This window comes from Ruditapes philippinarum, unplaced genomic scaffold, assembly GCF_026571515.1.
Source record: "Ruditapes philippinarum isolate M1 unplaced genomic scaffold, ASM2657151v2 ctg148_1_1_1_1, whole genome shotgun sequence".
Lineage (NCBI taxonomy): Eukaryota > Metazoa > Mollusca > Bivalvia > Venerida > Veneridae > Ruditapes > Ruditapes philippinarum.
Genome location: NW_026862686.1, coordinates 243,507 through 271,031, shown reverse-complemented (window position 1 = coordinate 271,031; position 27,525 = coordinate 243,507). Strand labels below are relative to the sequence as shown.

Sequence of the window (27,525 nt, the reverse complement as noted above, 5' to 3'; positions counted from 1 at the left end):
CAATCCCTTTAAAATTATTTATTATTTCAAGATTATTTATGGTCAAAGATTAAAATGTTCAATAATTTGATAACAAAGATACAATTATGTAAACAATGGCAGCAGATCCATTTTAAATGAGACTTCCTTAAAAAAAAGAAAATGATGGTACACCAACATTGTTTCACATGCTTATTTGTAAAGAACACACACACAAAAGTAATTTTTTGTTTTGTTTTAGACAACAAAGAAATAATAATTTTAAGTACGATACCTTTGGCAGTTTGTGGTTTGGTTCCCGGCCCTGTTATACCCAAAACATCATTTACCATAGCATCAAACACAATTGTCTCAGCTGTTTCCCTGTCTGGCTTGTTTGCTACAGTAATACACCCAGTGTTATTATCAATTGCAAAATAATTCTGAAACAAGAAACATGGCAATGCCATGAAACCAGGTTTTCAATTATCACCATTGTAGATAAATATGTTGAAGTTGAAATACAAATACAAGCAACAAAGAATGTAACTATGTGCAACGTAAATCATGAATAATGTAGGAGGAATTGCACACAGAAGAATTGTTCACTATATATTCTGTTTAGGTGAAAAAAACAAAGGGCCATAATTAGGTAAAAAATTATCCAATCACAAAACCCCGACACTATAACCAGGGCACTTGATGAAAAGCTTCTGTGAAAGTTAGAACAAAATCCATTGAGAAATGTAGGAGTTGAGCATAGAAGAAATTGTTCATTATATATTCTGTATAAGGAAAAAAAACAAAGGGCCATAATTAGGTCAAATATTATTCAATCACAAAATCCCGACAATATGCGCCAGGGCACTTGATAACAAAGCTTCTGTGAAAGTTTGGTCAAAATACGTTGAGAAATGTAGGAGGAGTTGCGCACAGAAGAATTGTTCACTATATATTCTGTATAAGAAAAAAAAACAAAGGGCCATAATTAGGTCAAATATTATCCAATCACAAAACCCTGACATTATGTGCAAGGGCACTTAATTACAAAGCTTGTGTGAAAGTTTGGTCAAAATCCGTTGAGAAATGTAGGAGGAGTTGCGCAAAGAAGAAATTGTTCACTATATATTCTATATAAGGAAAAAAAACAAAGGGCCATAATTAGGTCAAATATTATCCAATCATAAAACCCCGACAATATGCGCCAGGGCACTTGATGACAAAGCTTCTGTGAAAGTTTCGTCAAAAATCCATTGAGAAATGTAGGAGGAGTTGCGCACAGAAGAAATTGTTTACGCCCGCCCATCCGCCCGCCCGCCCGCCGACATACCTCAATCTAATAACCAGTTTTTTCCTTCGGAAAACCTGGTTAAAAATGAGAATAATTTTAAAAAAAGATGATATGACTTTGACTGCCAAATCAAGTTAAAATCATGTAAACAGGATTTTCAATGTTAATGTCACTGTGACCTTGACCTTGGAGCCAGCCATGCGGAACATGCGTTCTGCACGTCATCTTGATGTGGTAAACATTTGTCTGAAGTTTCATCAAAATTCTTCAAAGGGTTGAAGAGTTACAGAGCGGACAGGATTTTCAATGTTAATGTCACTGTGACCTTGACCTTGGAGCCAGCCATGCGGAACATGCGTTCTGCACGTCATCTTGATGTGGTAAACATTTGTCTGAAGTTTCATCAAAATTCTTCAAAGGGTTGAAGAGTTACAGAGCGGACACGATTTCGTTTGACGCCCGCCCGCCCATCCGCCCATCCGCCCGCCATACCCCAATCTAATAACCAGGATTTTCAAAATTGAAAACCTGGTTAATAAAAAGTCATTTACAAAATTAGCTCTGAAATTTAATATTTTATATTTGTCATTTTAGTATTATTGCCATATAAATAAGAAAAATAAACATCAAAGTATTATGACATATTTAAAGTACTTTACACATTAACCCACTATTGCATGTAATAAAAGACAAAATTATAATATCATCCCTATTTCAGTGAAAATAAATAATTGCCAAGGAATATTGAAATATATTTTGTAAAGTAACAATATAATTAGGCCTTTATGGCATACATATATGGAATCAGACTATTCTTCGCTTTCATTGCATTCTGATGCTATACATGCATTACTGACTGACTGATTTATATGGTTTGAAATCTAATCCGAGCAATGGATTAAAACAGATTGATAATGAACATTTTCAAATTCAAAACTATGCTTAGTACCTTAAATAGACTTGTCCATCTTTTTATGAGCACAAAACCATTCATCATTTTGAGGGGGAAAAAAATCAAAATATAATTAGAGTCAAACTTGTGTTTAAGACTACCTCTGAATAGAGATCACACTGTAAATAAAGGCCACTCTTCAACTATCCTTCATTGGTTAAAAAAAACAACAAAGCAACCTCCAAATAAAGACCACTTGTCTATAATGGCCATGTTTGGTCACTACGATGGATGACCTTTATTTCAAGGGTTTGACTGTATACAGACTGTCTAGCTAACAGTGCAGACTGTAATTAGATGGTACAGACATGTCAACTGATCTTGGTCTGCACTAATAGCATGGATAGATTCAGTTCCCACCGATCAGACTTTAATTTTGTGAATCTAAAGTTACTATAGAGGTATTGTACGTAGTTAAAACATACCTTAACCCCTGTTGATGTAACGTTTACAGTTTTTCCATTTTCATCGTACGCTTGTATAGAACTTGACACAATGCTGTATGATAGAGAATGGTGAGTGTCAGGGTCGGTAGCTGTTACACAGACAACAGTGGTACCTGAAAATAACACATTTATGTCATCATCATTGCAAAATATTTTCTGGTAACTATATAGATCTAATATTCTAAATGTGATAATAATCGTTGAAGGTGTGTCTTAATTAGTCTGGGCATTGCCATGAAAGAAAATAATTTCAATTCGGTTTGTCTGAATTAAAGTCTCTCTTGAAATATAAAGATTGTGATTATGATGTCTAGACAGCTTCCATTCAAGTAATAGAGGATATTGAATGAGTGTAAGTTTAATTCTGAATTAATTGAAGGAGTTGAATAGAATTATATTATGTGTGCCTCAACGAGTTCAATAAATTTAGTAATGAACTTACACAAATTAAATATTCGATTTATCACATACCAAACATAAAGACTCTTTGAAGTGATGAAGAAACATTTTTCATTGACGCGCCTATAGTATAACACTTACATTTAGCAGTCTTAACGCTATGTTTATATACGCTATGTTCATATAAGGCGAATGACGTCATGTCAAAATATATGCATGGTCGTGCAATACCATTTTTACGGAGTTGCAAAAGTGGCACAGGTATGTGAAAAAAATATTATGTTCCTTTTCTCCCACTTATATTATATATTTATCATTAATTAGCTGACACCTTGTACCAACAAGAGCGCTATACTTCTATGAAAAATGTACAAATTTGTAAAATGTTCATAAGTATGATAATGTTATACATGTATTGTAACATTTATACCTGCTATTGACTCTTCAGATATGGAGGCTGTAACAGTTGCTGGATCAAACACTGGCGGTTCATCGTTCACGTCTAAAACTGTAACGTTCACTATACAGAGGCCAGTCAGCGGTACTGCACCACGATCTGTTGCCGAGACATTGAGGATATAATTATCTTTTATCTCCCGATCTAGCTTAGCTCCGACTTCGATAGAAATTACACCCGACTGGAAGTCAATACGGAACTTATCACCAGCACCGTTGTCAATTCTGTACAGATACTGATTGTTCGGTATTTCACTGTCGCCATCTGTAGCAGATACCTTGACAACGTAAGTGCCAGCACTGGCATTTTCTGGAATGGTGGCTGTGTAATATTTGGGGTTGAAGACTGGCGCATTATCATTGACATCCTGAAATTTAGAGATTTTTTTGAGGTCACATACATCTACGGTATATCAATTTGTTTTACGCATCACTATCTGAAACAACTTGTTACATACTTGTATGTGCTCTAAAACAATGTAATCTCCTCAGAACATTCTCTCCTTCTAATATCACAAAAATACTTTACAAGGAATGTTACTGACAACGGAATACATATTCTTGCATATCAGACCAGTGCAAGGAAAACCTATCTTACATCCCACTGTGTAAGACAAGTCACAATGTTTCCAATGACATCATTTACCGTATAATATGGATAGCGTCATGTTGCTTTTATAAATAAAGTTGCAAATTAATATGCTCCTGTAAGGAAAAATTGCAAAATAAAAATATTAGATTTTGTAAGAATTTTCTGGATTATTACCCTGATATATGCAAAATAAGAAAAATAAACACCATACAGATGGGAATATCTAAGCTCACAAGCTAGATTTTTGAGTCAGTAATGGCAGCAGCTGTTGTAAGATTCTTATATGACTCTTTGTTCAAACTTTTCTTGTAAACTTCCAAACAAATCTTCAATGAAATCTGTATAATGAGTGCAATATGGCAAATACAGTCTATAAATGCCTGGTGATGTCACAAATGTCCACAATCAAAACACAATATATAAATGTGTGAAAAACTCTATTTCCCCACACCGTTTTAGCGTATGAAAATAAATCCCTGAAAAATAATTTGAATTCACCTTAGGATATAAATGTATTTAAGTAACTTACCACTACTTCAACAGTAACATTGATGTAGGTAGACAGACTTGGCACACCAAGGTCATATGCCTCGACTTCAAGGAGGACTCTTCCTTTGAGGTCGGCAGGTAGTGCCTCGTAGTCTATCTTCTCAACCATAGTGATTAATCCAGATGTACTGTTCACTGCGAACTTGTTCTCAAGGCCAGCTGAGGCTTTCGTTATTCTAAACATAATCTCACTGTTGGGTGTGTTTGGTTCATCTTCATCTGTTGCCTAGCAACAATAAGCATTTAATAAGATTATAGAATAATTCTAGGATTCTCCTAATTTTCAATTAATGTTCAATTAATAATAGTAAAACTGGCAATTAATTAATCTATACATTATAAAGAAAATCTAATTAGACGTAATAGCAAGTAATAATACTGAATGCAAGAAATTAATAAATATATTTATTTTTGATAAAACCTTACAAGTTTTCTATTCCATTAGAAACTTTCTAAATTTAACAATAACATCTCAATACAGTCTAACTTGAGCTAACGGTCACATCAGAGAAGTGGTCATTTGCCAACAGCAGATGGCCAGCGGTCACTAGAATAGACTTCCCTGTGGCCATTTTAAACTAAAACAATGCTCAGTGTTACCTTGTTTACAAAAAACAAGATGCGTGAAAATACAAATAACGCTATGTTGCGTATCATTTATGGCCGTTGTTTAGACATGCTTGATTGTAACACATCAAGAATGACTGTTATAACTTGTTTCTTTTAATAATAATCACTTGCTTGTTAAAATCTTAATATGAGCTGCATCACAACAAAAGCAACATAATGTGTTTGCGACCAGCATGGATCCAGATCAGCCTGCGCATCTGCGCAGTCTGATCAGGATCCATGCAGTTTGCTATCAGTTTCTCTACTTGTAATAGAGTTGGTAAGTGAACAGCATGGATCCTGATCAGACTGCGCGGATACGCAGGCTGGTCCGGATTCATGCTGGTCGCAAACCCACTATGTTGGTTTTGTCGTGACGCCGCTCATATAATATACCTCAACAATGAGATCCCCTCTCAAGAACTGTAGACTGTCCTCTCTTACAGTAACAAACTGCTCCTTACGCCGGAACACTGGATTCATGTCATTAACATCAAGAACTTTTATATCCAGATTAATAAATGTAGTCAGGCCACCCCCATCTTTTGCCTCCGCTGTCAGGAAATAGTTGTCAACTTTTTCACGATCTAAAGCTCCGTCTAGAGTTATCCGACCTGAATTCTCATCAATTTTGAATCTACAATAGGAAATATGGAAGTAAAAAAGTTAACAAAACATGTGTGCACTTAATTGAAAATACCCTTTAAATAGATTTAAAGTTTTGCAGGTTTTTTTATTTCTTTATTATTTCTTTTTTTTTTTTGGCTATTTTATTTTATTTCTTTTTTTTTTTTTAAAAGCACCAAAACTTTGCCGGGAACATTTTGATTTCGAGAAGTTTTTAATCCGTAAAAATTACAGTATCTATAAACATCATTCTGACTTTTCAATGTTATTATGATAATTCAGACTTACATTTGATTGTTGCCTCTAATATGGTAGGATATGTTACCAAATTTTCCTTTGTCTGCATCTGTTGCCTGTAAAAGTAGAAGAAGCACCTGAGATTCTAGTCTCCTTAATTGAGCCGCGTCATGACAAAACCAACAGTTTCAAAGTTTCAAAGTAATGCAGTCTAAGACAGAAATGAATTTCACTAAGTGAATTCTGTTTAATCAAAAATTTTGTGTGTGCTTAATTAGCCAATATGAACCAATCTGGTCCAATCATATGTTACAAATAAACCTTCTTTTTTATGAATGCCGCATCTATCAAAGTGTCAATCATGCTCTTAATGTACATGTATATACATTGTGCACATTATATTTAAGTCAGTATTACTAGTATAGTTTTTGTATATGTATTTTCATATTGAATAGTCATCGTAAAAACTACCAACTTTCTTTTTCAATGCAATTAAAGTGCATTCATCTAATAATGCTATAAATTCAAATTTTCAAATCCATAAAATAAGAGCACTATCACCTTAAGAAGATTAGAAAAACCAAAAAGATTTTACAATTTGTATCAGATATCTAACCAAAAACAAACCATGGTAACTTACAGTAAGGATTATAAGTTCCGTTCCCATTGAAGCATTTTCCATCATAGAAAGGGGAGGTAATGTTTCTGGCTGAAATATTGGTGAGTTATCGTTCATGTCTTGTATATGTATAGTAACATCTGCCGTACTTGACCTCAATTCTGGTGTTCCTATCTCTCGTGCAATTATCTGAGATGGAAAACGAGTTAAAGAATTAACTAGTAATGTGACTGTCTTAAAAACACATATGCCCCACTATGTATGTAAAAACACCAAATAATATGAATAAAGATGTAACGACAGGACAGCAGAGTTGCTACACCATACACTATTTTGCATTCTAACACGACCAGCATTTTTCCCTGTTGAACATAGAAGAACCGAAAGTGTGTGTTATTATGCAATAAAATCACAGTTTGACATTCTATATTTAGACATGTGACATAATCATTATACACGTGACATAACCACTAAAAATGTGATGCGCTGAAAATAAGTACAGAGACAAATCAGGCTTAATATAGGTTAATATCAGGTACGGCAGCATTTATTTGTTGATGTCTTGTTAGAATCGAAATAATATATCCAAAACAGTGATTTTATCGCTTGATAACAACACTGTTTGTTGTTCGGATGCGCATCATACGCCCTTGTGATATAATTCCTCGCATCCGAACTCCAAACAGTAATGTTATTGAGCGATAAAATCACTGTTAGGGATATATTATTTCTTAAAAAAAGACCTTTCATGAAAAAGCGGACAGATGGCTGTTAAAGAATACAGTATTTTATTATTCATAAGGTCTTAATTTTATAGAGTTATAGATCACAGTCAGATTTCTCAAATTAGACTGTACTGGACCATGGCCGGGCATATTAAGTGAAATCAATTTTGTGGACTGTCTGTAAACAATATTTTCAACAAATAAAGCAGACTTGATAATGTAATGAGCCAAAAATTACTACAATATTTTCGACAACAGCAAATCTTTTTTAAAAAAAAAAAACCTGGTTAAACAAGTAGATATTAATAAAATGGTACAAATAAGCTGTAGCAAGTGCAACACTAGAGGTCTGTCTCAACCAAAAGAGCTGGAAACTCACAATATGACCATTACAGCATTTAAAACCCAACATTAAAAAAACAAAGCTGTAGAAATCATAACATGAACTTTATATGTCTTTATTTAATCTCTAGCATTATGGAACCTTATAACAAATTGTCTTAATAATAAGTATATCAATTGTCTTTATAATCATATTATCATAGTAATAATCATATATAAATCACTGAAGAAAAGTGTCTCACCTGGAATGTAACATTTTGGATTTTTTCGAAATCAAGAGCAGTACTGTTCTGTACACGAATAAGGACTGATGATTCAACAAAAACCTCACTAGGTAATGGAGCAAAGTCGTGATATGGCTGCCCATCTTTCTCTAGAGACAGTTGAAAGTGGCTAAATACACCCTGTAACAGAACGATACATAAATCAACTGTAATTTAGCACTGGTTATCATAATATATAGAGAATATTAAAAAAGGGAAGAATTTTCATTGAATGGTATGAAAATAAATACATGTATTTCATGAAAGGTGGTAGTCAATACATCAATATGATAATTTTCATACCACAAGATGAAAATAAATCCTGCATTTATAGAAAAAACTTTTCTGTTTATTATATCCATTTTTCTCTGATTTGACATTACAATTTGAAAGTCTTCCCCCTAAATTTTGTGTATTGGCTGAAAGGAAAAAAGTTGGACAAGACACTAGTGAAAATTTGGTAAATATGTTTCACTGCAGTGAAAAGTAAATTTTAACAGTGAAAATATGGTAAATGAAAATACACATTTTATTCCATCAATATTTCTCAATAATTTCATTTGTAAGTATATAATAAATAAGTATCTTAAATAAATAATTACCTAAACATTGTCAAAACAAAATTGTTGAAATTTACCTGATCAATGTCACTGACATTCATAAAGCTGATTGACCCAGGACCATTAAATGTTATTGGTACACCTTCCTGCATATTCTCCAGAATAAAAGCCTCGTATGTTGGTGAGTTAAACTGTGGTGTGTTGTCATTTACATCTTTTACTGTGATTGTCACCAACGTTGTCGCTGTTATCTTACTTTCATCTTGAGTGGTGTCATTTTCCCGAGCCTGAAACAAAACGTCTCAAACATTTATATTATAGGACTAAAACATTCATATATCCTTTTTCTATCACGGAATAAAAAAATTCATATGTGCAGCACAAGAGTCTTAGTGGAAATGGTGACATGGGGGACAAAAGCCCTCCTATCAAATTAATATGGTGGCCAAAAGCTCTCCTATCAAATTTACTAAGAGGACAAAAGCCCTCCTATCAAATTAACTTAGAGGACAAAAGCCTTCCTACAAAATTTACAACAAATGTATATGCAGAACAATAGCCCTTTCATCAATTTAAACAAGAATAAATAACAGCTCTAATAGTCATACATGCTTCATGAACTTGATAAAAAGTGGGCTTTTCTACCTTATTGGCGTCCACGCCGTAGCGCGATGCCCCTAATGGAATGAAATAAGATTTTGTGAAAGGGCGGCAGCAACTTCTCGGGCCATTTCTTCGGTCATAATAGCCGATCATTCCGATTGGTATGAGGGTATTTGATTAACAAGAATGAAATGTCATGAACAATGAATAGCGAACTGGAGAATTTCGCAATGCTAAATTATCTTATCCGTCAATTAATCACGCTCTTCAACTTTTTTTTATTAATCATTTTGTATTACACTCTTATCCATCAGTGGGTTATTGTGTATTGCTGTACCTATAAATAGAATGATGACCTTAACATTGTGAAAGTCCGAAAATCTATTTATAGAAGTAGTTTTAGTTTAACGAAATGGTCATTCGTGTTGAGCTATGATTATAGATAACGAACTGGAGAACTTTGCAGGAAATGAAATATGAAAAATGAAACATATTCAAACAACTAATTGCACTTTGGATATTATAGGCCTGTATATTTTGGATATTATCGTTAATATTGATAGAATTTCAAGTGCCTGTGGAAAAAAAATAATATTCTAATCTCTAGCATGTCTACCAAAGTTCATGATAAACAATGTCTTTCGTCCGCCCATTCATAAATATTATACAATTCTGGTAAAAATCAATTAACCATTGAAAAGTTTATAAGAATATCTAGTCATCAGATGTCTACTAGCTCATCTTCACTTGCTGCATTTCTTGCATGGACGCCCTTTGATACTTTGAATCAATGCTTTTCTTGTCTAACTTTGAATGGGAGGGCTTTTGACATCTCTCAAAATTTACTGAAGACAAATCTGACAAAGGGGGAAAATTTCTTTAAAACCAACAAAATTCTTACTTAAATCCTTTAAATGAAAATTGGCATCATGTAAAAAATATTGAACTCCATAAGAATTTAAAGTTAGGTAAGCATAGGCTTCAGATATAAACAAGTTACTATCAGATTTTTTTTATCTGAAGCCAAAATCATTTAACAGATATGGGAACTTACCATAACATAGATAGCATAAACTCCACCACTTTGACTAACTTCCGGTGCATCCCTGTCTAACGTGGACTTCACAGTTATCCATCCTGAGTTACTATCTATATCAAAATTTGTAATCTGACCTGAAAAATATAATGATATGACTTTTCAACAAAATCATAAAAAAGATGATTTCAATTCAAGTTAATGAAAACATTAACAGTGGAGGGTAAATGTAGGTTTCCTTGTGCATTAACATTTCAAAAGCACAAGGGCACGACTACACAGTAATTCTATGTTTTATTTTTTTGTTTTTCATATGAAGATACTTAGTTATGGCATGCTTTCATGTTGGAATGATATGCCTATTGTTGATGAAATTTTTGGGGACATCATTGCAGTCAGCTGTTCTTGAACATGGCACCCCGAGTCGTGTATTTTATAAAACATGCCATGATGCCATATTTGCTTGTTTCCCATTTATGAAGAAGAAGAAGAAGAAGAATGATTTTATTCCCTGCGGTCTGAAGAACGCAGGGTATTGGTACGTGTTTAACTTTTGAGGCATGGAGGAGCACGTGACCTGTTTTCGGTACATGGAGAAGCATGTGATCTGTACACCGTACCTGATTGGTTAATTGACCTTTTCGAAAACCTAGCTAATACCGTTTGCCGGTACGTTACAGATTTACCTCTAGGGATACTAAATAGAAATATTTTCTGCGTAAACTTGTGTGTTTACTTTTAATTTTTTTGCTCGGAATTATTCAGAAAATGGTATTTAATCATTTTCTTAATAAGAAATAATTGTTTTATGTTCAACCTTTTCCGGTCTCAGGTTTTCAACGGTCACCAGTTTCCAAAGACCTTCTTCTATATTTATCGATTATTGTCAACTATATTCCTGATACAAACGTTTATTTATCCCCCCAAACAATGTTGAAAATAGTTAAATGAAATATCTTTATATCATTAAAAAATGTTCCTCGCAGGAAACCATTTTACTTGTTTGCAACTTGTACACAACATATTGTACATCGTTGTACAACATACATTTACAAAATACATGGCATTTATGTACATATCCTAGTGCAGTTTTTTATGCAAAATTATCTTTTATCATACATATTTGACAGTTCTTAATAAAAATTCTTTATGGTTAATCAATTAAATTAAGAAAGAAAGAAAGTTTGAAATTATAGCCACTTATTAATTACATAGATCAAACAGCTACGTTGGTTATTAGGAAGGTATAAAATAAACAGCACAGCCCTTATAGATTTTATTGATTCTTTTTTGTGTGTAACATTCTGCGGGAAGCAGACTTCAAATTACAAACCTTAAGGTTTAATTCCCATAGATATCTAAATAACTTGATGTATGGCAATTTATAGGCCTAGGTATTTTCCTACAAAGATTTTTAATTTCTGTTTGAAAATTCGATTACTTACCACTCACAAAACTGTAAGTTATTGTGTTTGGAACACCTTTGTCTCCATCGAGTGCTGTTACCTGGACAACCTGCGTTGACTGTAAAAATGTCATAAAATAATTGTTTATTTTAAAGGAATGATGGACATGTTTTCAAAATATCGGAAATTTTTGATGATTACAATATTATTATAATACCAGTATTAAAGCCAGGTTTGCTTAACTTTGTTTTTATCTATTACTTCACATCTAAAATAATCGATGAATTCAATCAATAAATTCAATCAGAAATATGAGCTTTATCTAGATTCTAACAGGAATAATTATTTATAGACATTTAAAATTTAAAATAAATGAGCCAATTATTTCATACCCAAAATTAATGTTATTGCTTAACTAATGTAATATTAATGTAACATCTGATTAGCTTTATGAATATAAGACACATAAAACAGCACAAGTTAGATTAGAAATTTTAAAAAACAAATTCAATATTTCATAATATATGTAATAGAAAGAGCACCGAAACATGAGGCTATCTGATTTGTACGAGGGTTTTGGTGTACTTTCTCTTTTGTAAAGTCAAACATAAAAACACGTTTTCTGTTGCCACAATATGGAACCCAAGAAAAAATACCCCAATGAAAGAGCATCTGAATATGATATTTCTGCTACTTTCCCTTTCCCTGCCGTCACAATAAGTAAACCCCAGCAAAAATGAGCCAATCAACGGGCATGCTCTGGAGTGTGGGTAACTAATACCTGTACTCCAGTTAACGCACTTTGCATGTATATGTATACGATTTAACTCTTACACTTTTTCAACAGAAAGGTCCCCAAACTAAGATTCAAAGGGTGCAAAAAGGTGCTTTAACTTATTCCCCGAGTTATGTAAGTAGTTTGCTGAAAGCAAATACCATAAATTCTCTAATAAACAGTGTTACATTTAATAAGTGTACAAAAAGGTTAAATATTGTCAAAAATTATAAAAGACTGTTTACTGTCTTTGTATGATTTTCCACTTTATTATAATAATATAACATATTATATTAAACTGATTTAACAAATTTTCAATTTGCTATTGTAGTGGTAGCTCATTTTTCTTTTGTCAGAGCTAAGGACCATTTATTAGAGGAAGGGCATTAATTTGGAGGAGGGTCGTTTATTAGAGGGGTGTTTATTTGAGAAGGGGCATTAATCTGGAGGAGGGTTGTTTATTAGAGGAGGGTTGTTTATTAGAGGAGGGGTGTTTATTAGAGGAGGGGTGTTTATTTGAGGAGGGGCATTTATTAGGGGGGGGGGCATTTATTAAAGAATATACAGTATTATGTCAATAACTTGTATAAGAGTTAAATTTGTTTGAAAATTCATTAAAAGTTAAACAATTAAAAAAATTGAGGATATTTTGTTGTTGTTGTTTTTTGTGTAAGATCAAAATATATCTAACTGACCAAACACATTTGGCAATAAACAAGTAAATTGACATAGACATCTTACTATAGAAGCATTTTCAAATATAGATGTGCTGTATGGCAGATTGGTAAAGTATGGTGGCTTATCCTGGACATCTTGAACTTTAATCAGCAACACAGAATGACCAGTTCTTCCATCTCCATCCTATTGGAAAAAGGAACATTCATATTTAAAACTTAAAATATCATCCAATCTGTCATAAAATTAAGATATTCAATTCAAACCAACATGATTACTCTATCAAACCAGTTCCAATTTTGTTCTTTTAACAGATCAGTTGCAATTCGGTGATCGCAATTTGGGTCTATTAACAAAACAACAACAATATTGTTCTTCTTTCATCAAACCAACAGAAATTTGGTTGTCTAAAGGAACCAACAGTTATTTGACGATTGCAATTTGGTTATTTTAACAAACTAAGTGTAATTTTCGTTATTTTATTAAACCAATTGTATATTTAAATTTACACAAAACAAAACAGACTGAGAGTATAAAAAGTATGTGCTTAAGTCACCAAATAACTTAACAATGTAAAGCAAAACAATTGCCTTCCTGTTTTAAAGCAGCCTTTAGCTTTTCTACATTTTAAATATTTTATTTCTAGATAAATTGTTTAGTAAAGCTAACGATATGATTCCCTTGGTAACCTTCCATTTTTAGAAAAGAAATTGTCATCGATGCGCTATAAATAGCTCTAGCGATAATGTTTTAAAGAAGTCTTAATGTTAATATGACGCACTTTTCCAAGATAAAATTACTAAAATACTTATTTTGAAACTACAAAAAATATTGTAATTGTCCAACAAAAAATAAATTCTGAAGGCTGCTTTAAAACCTATCCTCTAAAAACAATAACAAGTTAAATTTTGAAAACATTGTTGTTCTGTATATTATGAAAATTAAAGCATTGGCTATATCAGTTGTAAAGTACTTACTGTAGCAATTAATTTGTACTCATAATAGTTATGAACATTTGCATCCAATGCTCTTTTGAGTGTTACCACTCCAGTAGTTGGGTTTATTGCAAATGCATTCTTATAGTCATCTGATACAGCTTGTCCAACAGGCTAAAATATAAAACAAATACAGTCAAACCTTGTATATGATCAAAGTTCATCCAGAGGAGAGACCAAGCATGGTCTTTATAGACAGGTGGACTTTTTTTGGAGGTAACTTTGTTCTTTTTGATCAATGAAGGATTGTGGAAGAATGGCCTTAATCTACAGGGTAATCTGTATTCAGAGGTGGTCTTGAGGTGGTCTTTAACACATATTTGACTGTATTAATGATAATTATTTTCACATACATCCTGATTTGAAGTTGAAACTGTCCATTTATAATCTAAGGGAATTCAATAGCAAATTTTTTTTTATTCAAGCTTACAACTGTAAAGATTCCAGTTAGTAAGAACACAAATGCTAGTTGGCTAGTATGTTAACCTATCTTAACAAAGTAGTAAGACAGCTATACCTTGCCAACCACTTAATTAAATCCAGGCAAGCAGACATGTTAGAACAGTGAGTGCCTAAAGGTTGTATACTACTACCTGATTGAAGTATTTTTAAGTACTTTAATATCAAAATTAAGGCATCACATTTACAGTGAACAGTTGAAAATTTAAAGCAAGACCATGCAATACAAATTTTTATCACATACCCATGCCGATTTTGCGACTCTGTAAATATGGTATTGCACGGTTGTGCATATATTTTGATGTGACGTCATTAGCGTTATACAAACATAGCGTAAACACTGTAGGCCTGTCAATGAAACATGACTCTTATTTCACTTTAAACTGTCTTTATTTTGGGTATGTGACAAATAGAATATTAAATTCGTGTAAGTTCATTACTGAATTCATTGCACTCGTTGAATAAAATGATATCATGCTCGCCAGAGGCTCTTATAATATCATTTTATTCAACTCGTACAATAAATTCAGTATTGAACTTACACTCATTCAATATCCTCTATAGATAGAAAGGGCTAAAAACATAGTGATTCAGTGGGTTGAAATTTCTAAAACACCAGTAAGAATAGATATTATACTAAGATATCACCTCCATTGAGTATACAATTTGGCCTCCTTTCCCCTGGTCAGGGTCTTTTGCTTCAACTGTCGTCACAGTAGTGTCTAGAGCAGCATTCTGAAATTGAAAGATTTACATTTGTTAGTGACAAAATTGCTATATTGATGACTGAATATGACTTTCCTAAAGTTTCTTTACAAGTAAGCTTCTATTTGCCTTTTTTACAAACTTTTCTGTAATTTAACCCTTAAGAGATACAAATTAGACAATTGTGGTAGAGGACCTCTACAGGGAAAACCCATGACCCCCATGACAGAGCAAATGATGAACCAAGGGGTATAAATTCAACAACCTTATTAGAAAAACACTAAATGTTTCATGCCAAATATCTTAGCTCTATTCCTTTGGGTTCTTGTGAAGATTTTTAATGTTTTACTATATTCATAAAAAGGAATATCCATGACTCCTAGAGCAGATCCCAGGGCCATAACCTGAGAAATCTTGGTAGGGATCCATAATATGATGTTTCATGCATATCTAATCTCTAGCTCTATGGGTCTCAAAGGAGAAAATGTTTTGCTTTTACATTTATTATATATTTTTTAGGAAAATCCATGACCCCAGGGGTAGAGCAAATTTTGACCCCAGGGCCAGAGCCAGTTTTGACCCAAGGGCCATAATTTGAACAATCTTGTATGACTCTGGTCCATTACATTATGATTCATGACAAATATCTAAGCTCTAGCCATCAGGGATATAGAGAAAAAACTTTTTAAGTTTTTCTATATACATATATAATGAAAACCAAGGACCAAGATTTATGGCTCTAGCACTTGGGATTTCAGAGAAAAAGATTTTTGCAGTTTTTACTATACATGTAAGTATAGTCATATAAGGAAAACCCATGACCCTCAGGGTAGGGCCAATGTTGACCTAGAGGGCCGTAATTTAAACAAACTAAAAAGTAAAAAGTCCACCAGGTGATGTTTTATGCAAAATATCTAAGCTTTAGCCCTTGGGCTTTTAGCAGAAAAGATTTTTGAAGACTTTCCTATATACATTGTATAAGCAAAACCCATGACCCGCTGGGCAGGGCCAATTGTTTTTGCCCAGGGCCATAATTTGAACAACTTGGAAGAGATCTATTACATCTTGTATCATACCAAATATCTAAGCTCTAGTCCTACTGACTGGAGTATAGGTTGAATGGTTAACACGTGAGACTAGTAATCTAAGGATTGCTAGCTGCCTGGGTTTAAACCCTGACAGGGGCAACGTGTTTTTTCGTTGAGCAAGAATCTTTGAGAGTGTTTCAATGAGCTTATAGCTTCCAACACAACCAAAATAAAATAAGTTAGTATAAACTAAACTAAAACTAACAAAGAAAAATCTTTATTTTTTCAATCAATACACCTTGACACAATTAGTTTTATATGACAAAATTAAAATTCATCATTAACAATCCTTATTCAGGTAAAACTTGTGTAAATAGAAATTCATACAATATTGAACTTACTTCTTTAACATCTTTTTCATATCTAGATTCCACAAATTCTGGGTTCACATCATTAACATCAGTTATATACAGGGTTAACTCACTGGTTATCTATAAATATTGATGGAAAATTAGTTGTATAATGAATCCAAACAATATAAAATGAAAAGCTGCAGTACTTTTATATTTAAACAAAGATAATTATTGCAATAATTGTTTTGTTGTATTTTCTGATCGCAATTCAGGAAATACAATGCTGACATTCAATCTCTGGCACAGAATTTCACGACAAACCTAACAACAAGTAGTTCTCAAAACAGCTTAAAATTAGAGATGTAAAAGAAAGAAATATTTTTATTTTGTTGCAAGTATCCAACAAATTACAACGCATTTAAAATTTAAAAGTAGCGTTGGCTTATAAAATTGTCAATAAATGCACAATCACAAATTCATGCTATTTTTAGCGATGTCGATTACCATATACTTCAGAGTGTATTACACAAATACGACTGTTGAGTAGTTGAATATAATTATACATGTTAGACTGTTTTGGCGAGAAGATTTTCGCTAAACAGGTTTATCGTGAACAAAATACCTCGAAATTAATAAGATTACAAACCCGAAATGGAAATTCCAAATATAGAATTATTAGATTTTATTTAGGCTTTCCCTGTGGTGCAGGGGTCAGGCGCTCGTTTAGGGTGTGAGAGGTCTGGGGTTCAAATCCCAGTGGAGGAAACTAATTTTTTTTTCAAGTGTCTTTTTTAAGGAAGTAGCCACGATATGCAATGATAAAGTGTTGCTGTCATAAAAAATGAACATAAATGATTTTATGATGCAACTCTAGTCATACAAAATTCCGTTTACATGTATAAAACTCAAAACTGTTATGGTAAAAATCTAAACGCAGTCGCTGCATTGCGGTGCCCTGATAAATGAATTATAGTATATAGAATAAACTTATACAGGAAAATACATACATATATACAGTACGATTTAGATTGCAAAGATCAGAAAATACCACAGAGCTTGCAGCCCTTTGATTTTTTACAAGTACCTATCTACTTTCCTGTAAGACTGGCCTTTTATAAGACAGAGCTTATATCTTACATTGAAATCTTTCACTTGTTTAAAATTTGTACATGTATTAGACATGTTTTAAAGAAGAACTAGAGCTATGTTTGTGGGCAATTAAAGATAGTTGTGGTTCTTGTACGTTGCATTTCTTTTCACTGTGGTTGACCATTGATGAAGTTTTATTGAATTACTCTGTAATAAGTCCAGATAGAGTTACAGTTCTTAAAGTTACATTTAAAAAATTTAATAAAAAACTAAATAGCGACATTTCATTCATAAATTGGGTTTTATATCGACTCCAGGTCTTATTTTGGTGTCCAAACAACCAAAATTAGTTTTATTAGCATAAAAATAGGTAGCCTCATTGTGGCGAAATGGGAAGTACAATTTCTGTTTGCATGAAAAACTCCGCCTTCGGATCATCCGTACATCAATATTAAATCAACAAACATGACTATAAGTGGCAGTCCTAATTTAACGGTATATTTCCGCATTGTAACGGATGGTTTCATATAAATTTAATCTTTTTACGAGATGATTACTTTTACTGAACCCCAGGTTAGTGCACCGTGAAGCTTAAACGGTTAAAGTGTGTTTGCACAAGAAAATATCACATTTGCTGTGTTCCGGATAGCAACTATAAAATTGTGACGTAGAGCATACACGAGCTCATTATAGTCTTTATTTGCATGTTAAAATTCGTATACGAACTTTAGTGTTACCGTGGGGTTTCCCGTTTAAAATCCTAATTTATGAACAATATTTGATGAGATTTACAACAAAACTTTTAAACAGGTTAATGAAACTGTAAAATGTTTGATTTTTAGGCCGACGGCAATATATTTTTACATATTTATTAAATGTAACTTTAAGCACTGCACTTCCTCTCATTGCGCTTGACCATTGTATGAAGTTAAGCAATATCAGTAAAGGCAGTTTTAGCCAAATAAGTTATGTCGTTAAGCGAATCCAGTTATGACATTTTAGTCAAGAGCTGCATGCATTTTACTGTGGACACATGGTTTACCATTGGTTCAACATGGTAGCATACTTACAGTATTTCCTTCCCCTCCTAGATTGTCGTTAACATTAAACCTAAGTTTCATAGTTGATTGACCCTGCAATTTAATTACAATGATAATCTGTATTAAAAGAATATCCATAAAATATGAAACAAGTTAGTACATTTTATATAATTTCAACACCAAACTTAACTGATGAAAAAACTTTGGTATCTTAAAAAGTGTTGGTATAATTGCAAAAAAAAAACATAATTACAGTAGCTGCTTTCTTTTACCCAACTTAAACAGGCCTACTTAGCAGTGTTAAGATATTTTTTTTAATATGCACTATTACTCGTACAAAAAGAAGTTTACATTACCAATAGCATTGCAAATACAGAAAATTATGCACGTGAGTCAGCAGGGCAAAACAATTACAACAAATTACATCTTTTCTAAATTCTAAGCAATATGTTAGAAATATTATTGAAAGATGAATTCTTACAGAATAATCCCTGTCTAATTCTTTTATGAGCACAACATCTACTTTCCTGCCTTCAGGACTGTCACTCTGTCCACGAGCATTAACTAGTTTAACATACTGTTCCGTTATATGACCTTTAGGTATTGAGAATTCCAACTCCTTTGGACCATCAATATCTGTTGCTTTCAAAGTTATAAGGGTCGTGTCTAAAAAATAAATGCATAAAGTATTAATTACTCTGCCAGTTTCTGCCATTTTCAACGAAAATTGAATCCCCGCTCTTTTCACAAACATTATCACAACTCCAGAAATCATACTGTTTCCTGATGGCTTTACATATCTTAATACTGATATACAGAAGAAGAAATAACTAAACAACTACAATTATCAGATAACTGGATAAAATACCAGTCAACCTGAGTTATCTGATAAAACTCTAGACAATTAGTAAAACATGTACTAAAGTTTCTCAGGCTTAAGCATAAAACTCAAGCCTAAAGTCAATTGGATACTCAATCTATAGAAGCAAGCGAGCTAGTCAACCAGTTACTTAGGCTCTAGGATAAAACTTTAGTCAACTGGATACTCAGACTATAGGATAAAACAATGATCTACAAAGTTACTTAGGCTGTAGGATAAAGCAAACAGTTACTCTTGCAAAGTATAAAGCACTAGTCAACCAATTATTCAGGCAAAGGATAAAACTCTAGTCAACCAATTATACAGGCAAAGGATAAAGCTCTAGTCAACCAGTTACACAGGCAAAGGATAAAGCTCTAGTCAAGCAGTTACACAGACAAAGGATAAAGCCCTAGTCAACCAGTTACACAGGTAAAGGATAAAGCTCTAGTCAACCAGTTACATAGGCAAAGGATAAAGCTCTAGTCAACCAGTTACTCAGGCAAAGGATAAAGTTCTAGTCAACCAGTTACACAGGCAAAGGATAAAACTCTAGTCAACCAGTTACTCAGGCAAAGGATAAAGCTTTAGTTAGCTAGTTATTCAGGCAAAGGATAAAGCTCTAGTCAACCAGTTACACATGCAAAGGATAAAGCTCTAGTCAACCAGTTACTCAGGCAAAGGATAAAGCTTTAGTTAGCTAGTTATTCAGGCAAAGGATAAAGGTCTAGTCAACCAGTTACTCAGGCAAAGGATCAAACTCTAGTCAACCAGTTACTCAGGCAAAGGATAGAGCTCTAGTCAACCAGTTTTTCAGGCAAAGGATAAAGCTCTAGTTTACCAGTTATTCTTGCAAAGGATAAAACTCTAGTTAACCAGTTATTCAGGCATAGGATAAAACTCTAGTCAACCAGTTATTCTTGCAAAGGATAAAGCTCTAGTCAACTTAAGTTACACAGGCAAAGGATAAAACTCTAGCTAATTTTATAAGACTATGATGTGATTTTTTTTTATTATCAAAGAATACAAAAAAATTAAAAATATTTGTGAGCAAATGACCTTGACCTTGCTCACAGATATCTAAGTGGCAATCCAAAGCTGCCACACAGCAAATTTAGTGTCAAAAGGTGAAAGCAAACTAAAGTTATTATGGAAAACTGAATTTCTTTTTTAAGCAACAGTGACGTTGACCTTGTTCACAGACACCTGGGTACCAATCCCAAGTCACATCTTGTTATAAGCTACCCATATACTCATTTTGATGTCAATAGGTCTAAGTAAACTAAAGTTATTACGTAAAAACTGAATTTCTATAATTAGCAACATTGACATTCGCTTTGATCACAGACACCTGTGTATTAATCCCAAGCTGCCTCTTAATATAAGCTACTTACACACCAAGTTTGGTGTCAATAAGCTAAAGCAAACTCAAGTTATTGAACTGAAACAGAATTGCTATTTTTAGTAACAGTGACCTTGACCTTGACAACTGACACCTGGGTAGCAATCCTAAGCTGCCTATTGATATAAACTACTAACAAACGAAGTTTGGTGTCAACAGGCCAAAGCAAACTCAAGTTTTTGAGCTGAAACTGAATTTCTAATTTTAGTTTGTTTAGTAACAATGACCTTGACCTTGATCACAGACATCTGGGAAGCAATACCAAGCTGCCTCTTCATATTAGCTACCCATGCACCAAGTTTGGTGTTAATAGGTCACAGAAAACTCAAGTTATTGAGCGGAAACTAAATTTCTATTTTTAGTAACAGTAACCTAGACCATGATCACAGACATCTGGGTAGCAATCCCAAGCTGCCTCTTCATATTAGCTACCAAGACACCAAGTTTGGTGTCAATAGGCCAAAGCAAACTCAAGTTATTGAGCAGAAACTTAATTTCTATTTTAGTAACAGTGGCCTTGACCTTGACCACAGACACCTGGGTAGCAATCCCAAGCTGCCTCTTGATATAAGCTACCTACACACCAAGTTTGGTGTCAATAGGCCAAAGCAAATCAAAATGATTGAGCGGAAACCAAAAGATGGCGATGTCTGCCTTCCGCCTTACCGCCCGTTGACTTCGGCATAACAATTACCAGTTTTGATTGAAAACTTGGTTAATATAATAAACTAACTAATTATGATCACTAAACTTGTATTAACAACAATAAGGAAAGGTCTTACTTACTTATAGGTGTGTCCTCCGGTCTTATGAGAAAGGTGTCTCCCAGGAATATAGGCGCATTGTTACATAAAACTAAAATATAAAAACACATACACATACCAATATATTTCTTTCATAAAGGCATTTTGGAAATATTTTTTATAAAATTCTGTGAATAGCAGACAGCAGAAACTTTAATACTTAAGTAATTAAAACTGTCTGACAAACTGGGTAGAAAATGGTCGTGCTGCACAGAGTTTGCTACATCTGGACAGTACAATATCAAAGTGGTAAAAGCAAAAAATATCAAGTTATTCTTAATTAAATTTGACAAATGACAAATATTAACAAATTATAAGTACACACTTATACAGGCATGTACATGTTAGTCATGGAATCACTCATTATTTGAGTATAAGGTGTTATACAGCAGACCAGTAAATCATAAATTCAGCTTGTCAATTTCAGATTTGTAGAATATCAATGACAAGGCATTATAGAGATTTAAAATTTATGTTTTTCTTGTTGACAGTTTATAGTATGACATTAGAGTATACACCGCAGATGAAATCCTCAACCTATACATTACAACGACACAGAAACATGATGATCTGTTATAATTAATTAATTACCTGTGTTTACAAGATTGATGTCAGTAAATTGTCTTAAATTGAAAACTAATTCATTATAGTATGTTCATTATAGTGCGCGTGTCTGAACATAAACAGGAATTTAATTACACGAGAATGTTTAAATATTCATTACACATGTCATGTAATCCTCACATCATAATTATATATAATAACTAGTCCCTGTTATGAATTAATAATTGGTCCCTGTACAAATTGCAAGTTGTCAGGAAATTCAAAGAAAATGCTGGAGCAAAGTAATTAATATCATTGTCTACAATGGCAGTTTTTGTTCAAAAAAGTTTATTCTCTAAATAAACACTCCTCCCCCAAGGAGATTTTGAGCAGATTGTTATAAACCCAAGAACATATGCACAGGCTTTAAAATAACTTGTTATTGTAGTATAATATTATATAATCCAGAAAAAATAATACAGAAACAGTAAACTTCATTTTGTTTAAATTTGATGATATTCAACTGTTTTTTTTGTTCTTTAATTTAGATGCCCACCATTGTTCTCTAGTGTCCAGCTTTATTTGCCATTCAATGAAAATGCTGTATTCCTTAAAAAACATGTGTGTTAATTTTCAAAGAAAAACGAAAGTTGATACTTTAAGTATCAAATTCTGTTCATAGTCACCTTCTATTTTTCTTAGTTCTTCAATAACTAAGAACCGCATTCGTAAATATAAACAGGTAGTGACGTAATATAGTAAATCTTAAAGGAGCTAAAAAAAGCTTGTCACTAGAAGTATGTTAGTGTTCATACGTAGCTGTTTTACAGAAATTAGAAACATTCTAATGACGCTTAAATCGCTCCCGTCAAAGTTTCTAATTTCTGTAGAACAGCACACAGATGAGCACTAACGTACTACTTAATACCACCCAACCAATGTTTGGAAAACATAAAATACTTAGGAGCATTTATTAGAGATTACACAGTAATCTATATTATAACCTCAATTCTATATCATTATGTTTCATTTAATTTCATTTTTTGAAGACTTCATAAAGTTTGTATTTTAAATTTATTCCGAAACTTTAAAAAATGGGGTAAAAAGCTAGACTGTATATGAGATAGATTTTAATCAGCCAGGAAAGAATTATGTGAGGGCACTGTCTCAAACTGCTAAAGGAATTGGTTTGGTAAAATCTAAGGCACACCAACACAGTATAGGTCATTATGCTCCCCCAAAACAGGAAAAATGATTTTGGCTATCTTTGGATGTTACAAACTTCAAAGCAACACCAAGGGTCAAAATCACCTCACCTGCTGGAGCTAAGACAATTAAGCATAGGCTTCAGTTATTCAAACCCATTTTGTCACCCCTTACAACTAGACTTCGCAAGGATAAACGGTGGCTAAAATTCTTATGCCTCATCCATTTAATAAAGGCAACTCATCAACCACAGGAGATAACTCTGATAAATTCCCCCTACATATAACAAGACTTAAAATATATGTCAAAACTGACAACAAATTCATTTCAAAGTGTTATAGATTTAAGGGAAGCATTTATAAATAAAAATTTTCCTTCTTCTTGGTCAACCATCAGAAGTAATAAATTACACATGAAGTACCGGAAAAGTATGTTAATATGATATGATATGAAAGTAAAACTTTGCGAGTAGGGCTGTTGCTAATGTTGTTATAACTTGAAGCCATTTGCAGTCGATATTCATGCAAATTACATATATTTTTGTATTATTCACATATCAAATTATTATAATTTTTATTAACATGCAATAAAATATTATTAAATTTTAAAAATAAAGTTAAAATAAATAAGTTTACTAAAATAGCAAAAAAATCAATAGACCGATTGTGAACAATTTGATTTTAATACTAAACTGTTTAATTATTTACTACATCATTGTGATTACTATCACACCATTTTACATAATGATAAAAACCTATTACCTCCCTATGGACATAGAAATGATAAAAATCTTGATGTACCCATGATGACTCGGGGAAAATTTGCATAAAAGGACACATATATTTGCTCTAAATTTGACCTCATTGAAACAGTAAAAATCTACATTTGATCAAGATTCTAGACACTGATAGAGATGTTGACAGCAGTCAAGGACAAAGTGATGATTTTTCACAGGTTTTGCTGTTTTGTTTCGAGTTCTCTGCATGCCCCAAGGTATTATATCAAATTAATCATCATTAGCTATGGACTGATATTGCACTGTTCACGATAATGCAGCAGTGTCATTGGATATTTGATTGTAATCAAGTGCCCCCAGTGCAGCTGCTGTTTCAAAACAGAGATCTGTTCCTTTTTTTTTCTTTTTTTTTCTTTTTAAACTCTAATTTAACTCATATTGTCAGTCAATAACCCTCATGTATCTTCTCAGAAGTATTTATTATTGTTTCACATCATAATCACTCCTAAAGGCCACAAAATAAACAAAAGGTCAATTAAAGGTCAATCAACCATTGTTTTGGGGTATTTTTCTAATTTTAGAATGAATTTTTAACAACAGTAAACAAAATGTGAAACAGAAATAGAAAATATCTTTTAATATTCACATACTAAATATGGATTTTATAATGGTTCATTACATCTAAGCATATGTGACAGTGCTTGAACTTTCTTAAATCTATTTATAGAGGTAGGCACCCTTTAACCCTTGCCCTGCTGCATCTGAAAGACCTTAGCCATTAGGTCACCAGTATATGGAGTTAGGCCAGTCTGCATAATTATTTTGTCACACAGTCTGACCAGGCTTTATACTGTTGGTTGAATATCTTTAAATTATCATCTTAATATCCCTAAAATTGATAATGGACAGTTCCAAGAAATGTGAGCTGGACAAGTACATTAAAGAAATAAGCTTGTTAAATGTTCTGACAGAAGCAATAATGAGAGTTTTGTGCCATCTTTATTGAGCCAGGCCAGCTTGCATGCCCATACAATCCTAAATGACTGTCCATTTTAATGTTTTATTCTTGAAGCCCGGGCAATACAAATAACCGATAGCACAAGACTCAAGTCCATTTTACAATGTGGGCCGTATCCAGACCCCAAAGCTACTTTGGTCTTCATTTTTATAAAAAGCCTATTTTTACTCTTTTTTTTATTCATTTTTCTGTCATGTTATTCTAACACATGTAACAATTTCATCAAGAAAAAAGAAGACATGTATAGTTGGCCACACCCAACATCCTGGCAACAAAAAAAACTGGCAAGAGACATTTGATATGATTTGGTATTTATATCACCTTGGGGAACACAACTGTATTATATAACAAAGATGTAAATTTACAATATTTCAACATTTCCACAGAAGGTGAAAGAGCTATATTAATATCTGCATCATCATATTTCAGCTGCTGACGTGAATTGATTTACAACAATTGATAAACTTTATGATGAAATGAAACCTTCCCCTTGACCAAAGGGGATTTTTTATTTTTAATTTTTGTTTTTTTACTATAATTTGGGAAAAATTTCATTTTTATTTCTGTCGGGTTTTGTCTTTGAGTCGGCCCGCCCCGTTTCAATATTTTAAAGGGGTATTTTTTAATTTCTGTACAATGGATTTTATTTATGGAACATAATTTATGTTGTTTAGTGCCTAGAAACACTAAAGTTAATGGCATGCTTACTTTTTGGGGGCTCAGCTGCCCCTCGGACAAATTCCCCTTTTTTAAAAAAACATTTTTTTAAAACTACAACCCAAAAAAGAATAATATTTCCCGTTGGGCAATAAAAAAATTTATTTTTTACGAAATGTATTTAGCACTTTTATTATTTTCCCGGGGGTTTCTTAACTAAATTTTATCCATTTCAACATTAACCTTTGACCTGGCTTTAACATCTTAAAAGGACTTGACCATCTTTGCACCTGGACAAAACCATTTGCTGTATTTTAGGTTAAATTTTAAAGTAATTTAACTGTCAGTATATTGTATGAACAGCACAGACCATGATCAGACATAGGTGTCAGCGGACTAACGGCTGGAATGCTTGAATTGAACCACCCCTAACACTATACAGATTCTGAGTTACTGTCTGTTGCAGCTTTAAGAGATTTCAGATCCAGAACGCTAAGATGGAGAGCGCCATAAGAATAAAGAATCTGGAGCTTTACACTGATACATCAAGGGATTTAAACCTAAAAAAAATTATAATTGAGCTGTATGATTGGTCAGCATAAATAAACAAGTTAGCCCGGCAGCAAACATATGCGTTTTTTGCCATTAGTGCTGAAAGGGTTAATGTACATGTATAATCTCACATCAAATCATAATATATAATTCGCGGCATGTCATATCATCACCTCATTGTATTGTGTTACTGCATATTCAAAATATTACGTGACAATTAAAATTACAGAATAATTTAGACATTGTAAACAATGATGATGGTTACAATGAAAGATATAATGAGAAACTGATATGCATTTATCTAGAAATCAGTGTGAAAATTCAATAAAGATTGCAGAATTTCTTAATTGATATTGCAAAATATCTAGAAAATTTCAAACGATTCACACAGGAACTGTGGCATTTTGGATTATACTTGTCATGAGAAAGTCAGGCACTTGTGAAGATAATAAAATATTTGTGGAAACAGTTCTTCATGTAACATTCACAATACAGTAAAATACCATGTGACGACCACACCACAAATAGGACCACACGGCTATTAAGGGCACTTTTCAAAAGTGCAAAATCTTAGCCTTCTTTATTCATAGAGAAAAATTATCAGTATTATACTGACCACGTCTCTAAAAATCCAGCATTGCGATGACTTCTGTCAGACATTTGTGTGTATTTCTCATTAAAACATTAACCTGTACTACAACCATGGAACATAACGACCATCCAACACCATGATGTTCTATTTCCGCCATGCTATTTATTAAGAATTCCTGCCATTAACTGTATCATTTAAAAAAATATCTTTCTGATAATGGTCCACTTTGTTTGCTATTTGGTCAGTATTAATTTTTTTATAACGGTTTTGTCCTGATCATAAGATGGAAGAGCCTGTTTAAGATATTTAGCTGTGCCAGGGTTTAAAATAACACAAATATAAAATAATATAATTCATAAGAAAGTAGT

The 27,525-nt window shown here is 32.9% G+C and overlaps 1 protein-coding gene across 6 annotated transcripts in view; it reads right to left on the bottom strand.

Moving 5' to 3' along the window:
- LOC132719881 (cadherin-23-like) overlaps window positions 1–27,525 on the bottom strand; it is a 79,171-nt gene that overhangs the window by 22,114 nt on the left and 29,532 nt on the right. For all 6 annotated transcript variants that reach the window (XR_009624278.1, XR_009624279.1, XM_060703833.1 and 3 more), the window contains exons 3-20: window positions 21,837–21,905; window positions 19,271–19,455; window positions 18,820–18,882; window positions 16,709–16,798; window positions 15,223–15,309; window positions 14,098–14,229; window positions 13,187–13,306; window positions 11,710–11,788; window positions 10,283–10,401; window positions 8,703–8,912; window positions 8,045–8,206; window positions 6,757–6,924; window positions 6,168–6,232; window positions 5,649–5,889; window positions 4,624–4,869; window positions 3,477–3,870; window positions 2,627–2,760; window positions 254–401 (exon numbers count right to left, since the gene is read on the bottom strand). Coding sequence is in view for 4 of the 6 variants with exons in the window: in XM_060703833.1 (XP_060559816.1) it covers window positions 254–401; window positions 2,627–2,760; window positions 3,477–3,870; window positions 4,624–4,869; window positions 5,649–5,889; window positions 6,168–6,232; window positions 6,757–6,924; window positions 8,045–8,206; window positions 8,703–8,912; window positions 10,283–10,401; window positions 11,710–11,788; window positions 13,187–13,306; window positions 14,098–14,229; window positions 15,223–15,309; window positions 16,709–16,798; window positions 18,820–18,882; window positions 19,271–19,455; window positions 21,837–21,905 (2,712 nt within the window). In the remaining 2 variants the exon portion in view is untranslated. The remainder of the gene's footprint in view (window positions 1–253; window positions 402–2,626; window positions 2,761–3,476; window positions 3,871–4,623; window positions 4,870–5,648; window positions 5,890–6,167; window positions 6,233–6,756; window positions 6,925–8,044; window positions 8,207–8,702; window positions 8,913–10,282; window positions 10,402–11,709; window positions 11,789–13,186; window positions 13,307–14,097; window positions 14,230–15,222; window positions 15,310–16,708; window positions 16,799–18,819; window positions 18,883–19,270; window positions 19,456–21,836; window positions 21,906–27,525) is intronic.